This window comes from Grampus griseus (genome assembly GCF_964374135.1).
Source record: "Grampus griseus genome assembly, chromosome: 7".
NCBI classification, from domain to species: Eukaryota; Metazoa; Chordata; class Mammalia; order Artiodactyla; family Delphinidae; genus Grampus; species Grampus griseus.
Genome location: NC_139001.1, coordinates 20,547,079 through 20,558,627, shown reverse-complemented (window position 1 = coordinate 20,558,627; position 11,549 = coordinate 20,547,079). Strand labels below are relative to the sequence as shown.

Below are 11,549 nucleotides of genomic sequence, written 5' to 3'. Positions count from 1 at the left end.
GAAGTATAGGGAATGAGGCATTACTGAGCTGTGAAAATACAGGGCAGATTTGGCCAGCTCTGTCCAATAGAAATATAACACGAGTCACATTGTGGTTTTCAATTTTCCAGTAACCACACTTAAAAAAACAAAAAAGAAACGTGCAAAATCAATGTTAGTTTTTTTTTTAAATCTAGTATGTCTAAGTATTTCAACATACAATCAATGTGAAAAAATATTAATGAGATATCTTACATTCTTTTTTTCATACTAAGTCTTTGAAACCAAGTATGTATGTTACAGTGAGAACACATCTCAATTCCAATTAGCCACATCTCAAGTGCTCAGTACTTACATGTGGCCAGTGGCTCCCATACTGGATGTCCTAGACCCAAACCCTGGGGAGCTTCTATCTGCTAAACCAGCCAGGAACATGTCTTGCTTCTTGGACGTCTGGAGTGGAAGGAGGGAAAGAGGGAAATTCTTCTTCTTAGGAGCCAGGCAGGGGAAGATGGAGTCCCCCTGAGGCCAGGGCTGCCTGCTCATGCCCCAAATTTGCCTTATTGTACTCTTGACTTTTATGGAGATCACAGTCTCCCTCTCCACCTTTCCCTAGAATCTGTGACTCCCAGGTATGTGTACTTCCTGAGCCATGAATATAAAATGTGCACACCAGGAATGGGACTGTCCATCCCTCCAGCAGCAGCCCTGCATGTGGTTCTGTGACTCTCTTCTTGCTATCCCATTTGCTGTTAATTTTTTCAACATGGTGAAAATGTTCTTTGTGTGGAAAAAAATGGAGTGGAGAATGAAGCCAGTTTATGGTTCTGACAGTGAAAGCAAAATGTATTTGATCGGTTCTAAGCAGATTCTTTATGCTAAGATGGCAGTTTACAGGAAAACTGCACGACCTAACGGTGTTCACACCTTTAGGGATTCAAGGGAGGGGCTGCTGTGTGCGCAGGATGAGTTTTTACCCCGTGGGAGAGTCTGCTGGCATTGCTTGCATTGCAGGGAGGTTGTTTCTTGCCTTATGCAGTGGACATGTCTGTGCCTGGCTGCTTGGCATACATTTTCCTTTCTTTGGTAACAGTCCCTCAATTTTCCTTCTAGGATCAACCCTGCCCCACTGTAACACAAGCTTGACCATCATTTTCTCTCTCCTGGGACCCTGGCTTTTTAGGGTAGTGATGTAAGAACGGAAAACAATTGGAGCCATTTCAATGCAAAGAGGGCACCCTTGAATTGCGGCCTGCTTCCTGCCTGGCTTCCGTCCTGGGACCTGCTTGTCCAGCTTTTCCTTCTCTTCTTGAGCAATTTCACAGCCTTCCAATAGATTCCATTTCCCCCTCTTTTAAGTTAGCTGGAATCTGTTTCTGTTGTTTGTCGACAAATGCACACCTTGAGCCACAAGTGGGCTGTGATCTGGCCCAGGATCTGCAGCCAAGGAGAGCAAACAAAAGACTGAGTAGTCAGACCAGAGATTCCGTTTCTAGCCTCCCGTGGTGGCAGTGGTGGGAGAGGCATTGTTCAGAGCATTTTCTCACCTCTTCTCTAGCTTCTTTCTTTTCATATCCCTGGGAAGTACAGTCCCCATGTTCTGAGGTGGTGTAGACTAAGCACGGTTCAGAGGGGCAGAGAAAGCCCTCTATCCACATTCTGTGATGCTGCTGCCTTCTGTTCCTAAAAGAGCAGTCAGAGAGATGGGAGTTGCTGGGCTACATTTCTTGGATCTAATCCTTTAGAATCTTAGGACACTTTTTTTTTTTTAAGAATTGCAAGGCATCTTGGAACCCCAGAGAGGGGCAGTGAATTGCCGTGGAAGTTTGGGCAGAGCTGACCTGGACCTGCTCTTTGAGCCTTTTACCAGAGGGTTCTTGTTTTTGCTTTTTTAAAAATTTTCTTTCATTTTATTATAAAGAAGTTTAATAGTACAGAAAATTCACCTGACCTTAGTGGGTCGAGCGGAGTGTTCTATATCTCTTCACTCACTACTTACAGAGTCAGTGTCAGAGCCACCTGGGAGCTTCCTAGAAATGCAGAATCTCGGGCCCACCCTGGATCTACAGAATTAGAATCTGCATTCCATCAGATTGATTCCAGGTGATTCTGTGCATGTGAAAGTTTCAGAAGCATTTTGCATATACCTCATGTGATATTGTTCTTTGGTGTTCCTGATGGAAACAGTAAGTCAATAAATCAAGGTACAGTTTCTAGTCCTGTTGAGAAGCTCTCCCTCTTCAGAGCTTCCATTTTGAGGCACTTTTGAGAATGGTCCCTGCAAATTGTGAAATTCCAGCTCTTTATGTCTTTTCGATAAAAACCACTTGCATGTTAGACTTAGGACTTTATAGCTGATTAATTACAGAGATATTTGCCTGCTACTAATAGACATGATCCTAATCGGTGAGTTTATTAATCAGTCCTTTTCATTGACATCCATGCTCAGATTTTATTTTTCACAATGTATTGGGTTAGAAGGTGGATTCATTGATTTGTTTCCCAAGAAACAAGGGCTGTTTGTCTGTCCCGATGTGATCCTTCTGCCCCTCACTTGGGAATGGCTTGGCTCCTGCCCCTGGGAGTTTACAGTCTCATTGGAGAGATAAGATCATCCTCAATGCCTTAATTTTATGGGAGAGCAAAATAAGTCACAGGGCGATATAGATGCTTCCTGATCTCAGTATCTGACCTGGGCAAAGGGATGGAAGAGATTGAGAGGCTCTAGGTCACATGGGAATCCAGAGCTCTCTGCAGAGGAAGGGGTGCCTGGGAATCTGTCCACAGGAGCGCCATCCAGAGACTAAGGCAGGAAGCAGGGTCACGAGTCAGGGCCAGACAGACACAATGGTATTTAAAAGGCCAGTCCAAAGGGAGAGAGGTGAGGGCAGCCAATTCAACTCAAGTCCTGTAATTTACAGTATTTTATATTCTTACAAGTCCCCTGTGCGGTAGATGTCATGACTGACATTTTATAGATAAGGAAGATGAGGCTAAGGGAGGTTGGAAAATCAACCTAAGATCACATGGCTGGTAGAACCATTGCCCATCTGCTTTAGCCTACCCTGCTGGCCGCTGAGAGATGCCTCTCCCTGCAGTCAGGCTTGGTAACAGCAATGGTAAATCTGAACCTTAAGAAGAGATGAAGTGGCCCCAGCTGCAGGAGGGGAGGTGTGCAAAGGCTTGAAATAAAGCAGGACTGAGAGAAGGATCAAGGTCACAATGCAGGAGGAGTTGGTTCTCATGGAATCCAGACCCTCGGGATTCAGTCCTGGACCCTTTCCCTGGTACTGTGCTTTGTGGAGAGAATTGTCATCTGTATCACTTCTGGGACACTGAGCCAAATGGCAGGCACGGCTGCAGGGCTCAGATCAGGGAGAGGTCTCCCGTTTGGACCCATAAAAGGCTGGAGAGGGAGGGCGGCTTGGGGGCCCAAAAGTGAGGAGAGGCTCTCTTCAAGCTGGACAACTGGTTTCCTCACTCATCAACCCGGTGAGGTGGACCAGCGACCTGGTGACCAGGACCTGGTGCTCCTAGAGGTTTGTGTCTTTCCCTGGGGGGCCTGGTGCGTGAAGGCTCAGATTGCAGAGCCAGGCTGTGCTGTCCTCTGGTTTCAAAGGACAGACCTCTAGGTGACCCCAACAGCTGAGCCCCAGGCCATGTCTGACTTGTACCGACTACCCCTGGGGCACCCCAGTCCCCTCCCAGCTGTAGCTTCTGGGCCTTCACTCCCTCACACAGCCCTGAGCACTTCTCTAGAACTTCCTGTTTTCCTGCAGCTGCACAGACCCAGCTGGCCCCACCTGGGCTGATCTGGCCAGGCCCAGGGCAAGAGGTGGGAGTCAGCTGTGTTCTCCCCTAGCTCCTCTGGGCTCTCTCCACCCACAGGGTCCTCAGGGACCACTCCCATCAGACCCCGATGTCAGTGGAGCAGAGGCCCTGTATCCAAGTCAGCTCACCAGAAGGTCAAGGTGACCCAGAAGGGCTTGTGGTCAAATTCCTTAATTTTTTTGTTTTTCTTGATTTCTGACTTTCTAAAAAGGCTGAGTAAGTGATGACTTAAGAACATGGCATTCCAGAGAAAACTGGAGAGAGGAACAGAGTCCCCTTGGTGAAGGAGGTGGAGAAAAAGCACACAGAGGGTGAGGTCTTCCAGTGTCCCAAGCCCCCTGTGCTCTTTCCCTCTGGGTACCTGCCTGGTCCAGGCTGAGCCTGCAGGAGCTGTCAACAGGGAGCCAGAATGAATGTTCCTGGAGGGCAGTGACTAAGTCAACACCAGAGCTGGAAGATGCCCAGCCTGTGAGCCTGGAAAATGTTCTTACTACAAAACAGAGTTTTCCAGGTGGCTGCCAATCCTTCCACACCTGTCTAAGGGGGCAAAGACAAGTCATCAGGCAAGGGTCTGGCTGCCCTGACCAGCCTTGAGCTGTTCTCCACATGCCCATCCTTATCATTAATTAACATTGTCTTAGAACATTTTGTCTGGGAATAATACTCTCTTGCCAATGACATGGACGCGTGCTTTTGAGCTGAGGGTTCAGGAGCCCTGAGTAACTTGGTCTGGGGTCTCTTCACTGGTTACTTCTGAAGGGACTTTGGTATGTGACAAGAAATGAGAGAAGACAAATTATATGCTAAAGTGGCCAACTTCTAGAAGTCCAATGAAAGAAGACATTTTGCCTACCAGCCTGTGCCAGCTATCACCATTGGATTTTAGAGCTATTCTTCAGCACCCTCTGCTCTCTGCTGCCCTGCAACACCTGGGGTCCTTAACTTGTTGCCTTTTGGTTGAGTTTGGCCACGGGAAGCATCAGGAGGAGATTGGAGGGCTGGAGGAGAGAAACATCAGGGTGCTACTGAGACCAGCAGTGGCTGTGTCCCTCTCCAGTACAGTCTTTTTACCCAGAGGTCCATCTGCCACCCCGTTCACCAAACACACCAGCTTTGGCTCTCATGGGGCTCCTATAACACTGTTCCATCCTTTTGCCTCTGCAGAGCCATTATTTCTTTCTTTATTTTTAATTAATTAATTTATTTTTGGCTGTGTTGGGTCTTCGTTGCTGCGCACGGGCTTTCTCTAGTTGTGGTGAGTGGGGCTACTCTTCTTTGTGGTGCACGGGTTTCTCATTGCGGTGGCTTCTCTTGTTGCGGAGCACTGGGCTCTAGGCATGTGGGCTTCAGTAGTTGTGGCTCGCGGGCTCTAGAGCTCAGGCTCAGTAGCTGTGATGCATGGGCTTAGCTGCTCCGCGGCATGTGGGATATTCCTGGACCAGGGCTCGAACCTGTGTTCCCTGCATTGGCAGCTGGATTCTTAACAACTGCGCTACCAGGGAAGCCCTGCAGAGCCATTATTGCCAGGCTCTGGAGGTCTTGCCTCTGTGAATCGTCCCTTCAGTAATGTGTCTTCATTTGAGTCCCCTCCAGGATCTGCTTTCCTGAGGGATCCTGATGGATACAGGAATAATATTTCTATTTATTGATACATGTGGAATAATATACTTGTTTAAAGAATAATAAGTTTCTTGAGGGAAGTACATATCACACTATTCTGCTGTTCTGTTGACTCTTCCCTATGGGAAAGTTTGTCTTTGCGCATCTTGGCAATCTGAAAGATGGCAGAGAAAAGGTGAAGTGGAGAGCACGGAGCAAGGGCTGAGCTGTGCATGAAAGCATTTGAAGGCTCCTGGCACACAGTTGCAGCAGGGAGTGGCAGGGGCAAAAGTTGGGAAAAAGCAGGTGGGAAGAGATGTAGGTTATCAGAAAGCCAGTGGAAGAGGCAGAGGTGTGTGGCTCAGACTGTGGGGCATGAGGTCCAGCAGACAGCCTCCTAACTTCAGCCTAACTGCAGGGTCTGCCTCAGCACAGAGAAATGCCTGGCCTGAGGTCACCCTTTCCCTAAGCAGCCTGCTGGGCAGGAGGGGATATAAAGTCTTCGCTATTTTGGACCCATGTAGGAATTCTAACTGGCTGTACTCCCTGCTGGCTGATGAATGAGAATTTATGGCTGGAGCAGCAAAAGCCTGACAGTAAAACCAGTGGATTTTGTGTGCTGCAAGGAGCTTTCCGGCTTTCTTTACATGGAGGCAGAGGAACTCCCAAAGGGCACAAGAGTACGTGAGGACTGGTCATTTCTGATTGGGGATTCCAGCTGAATCCGTAAAGAGTTTTGTGTGGATGTGGATAACTATCTACTTGAGAATCATAGGAGTGTGAGTTTCGTTCGAAAAACAGGGACAACAGGAATGTTTAAGAGGTAAAACTGTGGAAGATGAAGGTTACGAAGGGAGTATTTTCTCTATTCCCTCTTTACAAAAATGGAAACTGACAAAATAAGGAGGGAAATACAAGTTTGATGAGTTTTGAAGAGTCTGGGTGCCTGATGCGGACTTAGCTCAGGAGCAGTGTGTGCATTCTCCAGGGCTAAGAGGACAAAGCAACTTGAAACATCTTTACTCATGTCATGACCTAGGCTTTTTCTCATCCTTCCCTACTAGAATCTGACCCACAGGGATAGCCCTTGTTCCCATCCCCATATCCCAATACCTAGACACCTCCACAGGGCTCAGAGTCAATGATCTCATTGAAAATACGTGGAGCTGTGCAGAGAAGAGGCTCCCTTTCCTCGCTTTGTCACCTGGTCCCACATCTCACCCTCCCCCCCCCCACCCTGCTCCGCCCATGTTGGAAACTTCATGTCTGACCTCATGCTCCTCTCATTCCTTCTGGCTTATAACCTTTCCTGGTTGCTTCTCCAGAATCCAAGTGGGTGGGCTTGTTTAAATATGAGTCTCAATTCCTCTCTGTGCCACCCTGGTACTGTCTCTGAGGCAACAGGAAACCCTCATTAAGAAAAATATTGCCCCCTCCTGAGCGGGTGGCTGCTGAGAGGAGGTGTCAGATCCCTGGCCAGAGATGACATAACCGTTATCAGAACCCAAGGTCAAGCTAAAGTGAGGGCCACAGAAAGGGATGGTGCTTCCTTGCCAATAAGGTCCACCCAGACTGAGGTGAGGTCATTCCTACTTCCAGACACACCTGATTAAGATTCATTTATGACGTCAGAGTCACACAAGCTGGCTTGAATCTCCCAGGCAGTATCCCTGCCTCTGGTCTTGTCCAAATACCATGCTGGCCTCTGCCCAGAATGTATCCTCATCTCCAACAGCCTGCTAATCGTGCCCATACAATCAGATAAATTAGAAGCATTGAGGGTTCTCTATCCACCACTGGGACATGTCTTTAGCTAGCTAGTTTGGGAAATCACAGTTTGGTGTTTCCACGCTCTACGCCCCTTGACAAAACCGGCTTGCTTCCTTTGGCTCATAGCTGGCACTCTGATGAATGTATTTCTCCCATTTCTTTTATCTCCTCTCCCTTTCCATGTTGGGAAGGGAGATGGTACATTGAGACCAAGACCCAAATATGGTGCTGATGCATAGCCAGAGTTGGGGCCCAAGGAGAGAGAGTTGTTAAGGAAAACTACATTGACATTGATATTATCCAAATCATGTGTGATGTTTAATGGTTTCATACCTGCTAATTCTTCCCCAAGGCTGCCCAGCTCAGGAGCCATTTTCCAACCAAAGGATCAAAGGAAACTAAAATTCAGTTTTCAAATGTTTATTGAAATGTTGGGGAGAAACAGCCAGCCTATACATTCCTCACTTCGTCACGACTGACATTTTATCCACATGATAGGCTCTTCTCCGGCTTTGATCTAACTTCAGATCTCCTTGGCAGTCTCCTTTCTGTTCTCTGTTGCTGCCTGGTGTCTTTTGAAGTCCACCAGGGCAGAGCCCGCTGGTGGAGTCACAAGTGGGAGCGGGAATTGCGATTGGCTGTAGGGAAAGGACAAGTTTGCAACAGGAACACCAGTTAGAACATGACCATTCATCCTCTTCCTGCCCAAACATGAACCTAGTTGGGAATGAAATTCTCATGCTGAGGTTTCAGGGTCCTACGAGAGGTAACTCCAAGAGCGAGGGCCCCTGGGACAACAAGATCCCCCTCTGTTTGACTGCTCTCCTACTCATCCCTCACTCACCGTCATTGTACCGTTTTCTACTCTTCAGGTTGCCCTTCTGGTATTTTCTTTTCCTGCCACCTCTCTTGACTCCCTTGTGAGGTGCTTGGTTCTTGCCCTTCCTCATGCTGTGACTCTTTAATTTGCGGCTGGTCGACATTGTACTTTCTGCCAAAATGAGGGGCTCTGTAGAGCCGGGAGGCCACAAGTCTGGGTATTTAAGGCCTTAGCGATTGTGACTGTGCAGGGGGCATGGCTTAGCAGGTGGGCAGGGCTCCACTGTGATGTCACTAGCCTTTGTTACACTTTGGTAATATATGTGAAATAAGGTGGCCCCTCTAATGCAGCTCAAGGCTACCCTCAATTTTGAGGTCTTTTTTTAATGATAAGTGAGGTTTTCCAGACAGGTGTTAGTGAGCACCTAAATTCCAGCCCCGTGCTGGGCACCTGGAGAGTACAAGAGCCATTAAAATTGTTATCTCCTGCTTGTAGGAAATGTAATGGTTGTTGAGTGTGTGTATATGCATCATGTTTAAGTCTCTCTTATGGCATTGGGGGATAACAAATGTGTTTCTATAATGACTTGACTCTAGGAAATCCAGTTCAATATGACCAAAACATAAATATTCTTTCTCTTTCATCTAAACCAAGTTTTCTCAACCTGAGCACTGCTGACATTATGGGCTAAATATGTGTGACTATTGTTGTTAAAAAAATTTAACTGAGTAAATTTGAAGATCTAATTAGCTTTATTAAATGATTCTTGAACCAGGCAGCATCTCATCTGGCAGACAGAGAGATACTCCAAGGGGTTATACCACATGGAAGGCTTTTATAGTAAGGAGAGCTGGACAGGGAAAGGAAGTCATCAGCAAGGAAATAATGAGAGTTCATTGGAGGAAAGTAAAAGTTCAGGTGATAGGGGCTTCCCTGGTGGCGCAGTGGTTGAGGGTCCGCCTGCCGATGAAGGGGACGCGTGTTCGTGCCCTGGTCCGGGAGGATCCCACGTGCCGCGGAGCGGCTGGGCCCGTGGGCCATGGCCGCTGGGCCTGCGCGTCCGGAGCCTGTGCTCCGCGGCGGGAGAGGCCGCGGCTGTGAGAGGCCCGCGTACCGCAAAACACAAAACAAAACAAAACAAAACAAAACAAAAAAGTTCAGGTGATAATGTCTTTTTATTGGTTGAGCTGCGGCCCTTTCCATTGGCTGGGCTTGTTGCTGGGTGATGGAAGTCTTCCTTCCTCCTGCTGGGGTAGTAAAGTAGTTGTACTTCCTGTTGGGGTCAGTGCCTGATGTCTTCCCGTTGGGGTCAGTAAATAATATCTTCTTTTTGGCATGATTGACCATGAGTGGTAGGGTGTGAGAGCTCCCTGTATGAGTGCTTCCAATTCCAATCTTAGCTGAAGTTTCCTTTTACTAATTTTTACATTGCCTTGTGCATTTGGCAGCATTCCTGGCCTGTACCCTTTAGATGCCAGTAGAACCCCTACAGCTGTGACGACCAAAAATGTATCCAAACATTGCCAGGGGGAGGGAGGGGCAAAAATTACCCCTGGTTGAGAACCATTGGCTTAGCCATTTAAAAAAAGTCAGTCTGCAAATATTTATTGATCATGTAGTATGTGCCATGCATTTAGGTGCTAGGAAAATAGTAGTGGGTAAAAACAGACATAGACTCTGAGTTCATGGAGTTTTCATGAACTCATAGTAGGGGAGAAAGCTATTAATCAGACATCTACACTAATCAGTGAATAATTACTTCTCAACATGGTGCAAGATGAGGTTGGAGAGAGGAGCAGATACCAGACAAGCTCAGGTACATCGGGGAGCCATGGAAAAATGTTTAAGAGGATGACATGATAAGTTTAGATGGCAGATGGATTGATGGGGAAGTGAAGTGAATAAAGGGAGAGGCTATTGCCAATAGTGGGGGTTCAGGAGAGAAATATTTGAAAATGGCTTAAGCTCGGGCCAGTGGGTGTTGGTTAGGATGTAGAGATGTAGACAGGAGACAAAGACTTGGTGATGGATTGGATTTGGTTGGTGAGAGTAGAGGGTATCAAAGGTGTGGATTTTATTTCTGTGTGATGCAGCTATCTAGAAGTTCGTGCCACTCACTGGGATAAAAGCCAAGCATGGGGGCAATGATGATCATGATTTTGGTCTAAGATATTTTGGGTTTGAGATTCCTTTGAGACTTCCAAATAGAGATACTGAATGATTGTTTGGTATATGGGTCTGGAGGTCAGGGTAAAAGTCTGAGCAGGAGATATCCACCATCCCCAACTTGCCTGATACTGGCCACATCATCCAACCTTTTCTTCTTCCTCCTTTATACCTTATATTGAGACCTTTAGAACAAAATCTCAATAGAGCCTGATAACTTCTTTCTGTCCCTCTTTCTCTCTCCCCTGCCATCATCCTCATTCAAGAACCAAGCACTCTTGCATGTAGGAGGTTCTAGGCAAACGTTGATTGAATAGAAGACAGAATGTAGTTCAAGGCCCACTCCCTGTATTTCTAATGTCTATAGAGAAGATGGCAAATCATGTTTTGAGACACAGCTTCCTTGAACAGCCATCATAAGTGACCCCTTCCATTTTCTGGTTTCCAGGCAGTTCTTTCTGAAGACCTTCTGTTGGATGCCTTTATTCACCCAAAGAAGGAGGAACTCTATGAAAGAGGCTGGCTGCTGCCTTGCCTCTTTGTAATTTGGGGACTTTTCTGTCTACTCCAGCCTAGTTGTTCCTCCCACAAGCAAGCTTCATGAAAGCTGGAATTTAAAAATTATGTTCACTGAGCATTGAACAGTCCTCACAGAGTAGGAGCCCAATAAGGATCTGTGAAATCTTGGCTGAATCAATAAAAAGTCCTATTTTTCCAACGATCTGATTCTTTCCCATTTTGTCTCACCTTCTCCAAGGAAGACTCCTCTGACTTTTCAAACTATCATTGTCTTTTGAAATTTGTTCAAAGTCCATTGTCCTATAATATTGTCCTCGATGTCTGGGAAACCAACCCTAATTGTTTGAAATCTTGTTTTGTGCCCACATTGTCATGTCATGTGTGTGAGTCTGATCTCAACAGGAGGCAATGAGTCTTGTTTTTAGTCTGGACTGTGCCACAAACATCAGTCCTCTGGACTTCAGCTCTATTATTTTGTAAATATGCTGGTTGGGATAAGTGATCTCTGAGCTGATCTGACTTTTGTGGTAGGCTCCTTGTACTTAGGGACTGTATTTTTTATTTCACTGCATTTCCCACAGGGACATGGTCCATAGTAGGTAGTCATGAACATTTGCTCATTCCAACGACTTTGGTGTTATGAGGACAGACAGTACGACATTGAGTGATTTTGTATACCAAGTGGGAGCATTTCTAGAGAAAGAAGGGAAAAAGGACATTGTCTCCATAAAAGGCCCTCAGGTGCTCCGTGCTGGCCTCTCAGGCCTGACCCTGCTGGTGAACATGTTTGCAGAGGGATCTGGCCTCTTTAGTTTGGGAGATATTTTCTGGATGGTCCTGGAGACTGGATAATATTTCTTTCCCC

The 11,549-nt window shown here is 46.7% G+C and overlaps 1 protein-coding gene across 1 annotated transcript; it reads right to left on the bottom strand.

Annotated features, from left to right (window-relative positions):
- Nucleotides 1-6,919: 6,919 nt before the first annotated feature.
- TNP1 (transition protein 1) lies at nt 6,920-8,162 on the bottom strand (the record flags this gene model as incomplete). Its single annotated transcript, XM_082658262.1, has 2 exons — nt 6,920-7,014; nt 8,024-8,162. 2 exons carry the CDS (start codon nt 8,160-8,162, stop codon nt 6,920-6,922), a joined length of 234 nt encoding a protein of 77 aa, XP_082514388.1.
- Between the last annotated feature and the right edge of the window lie 3,387 nt (nt 8,163-11,549).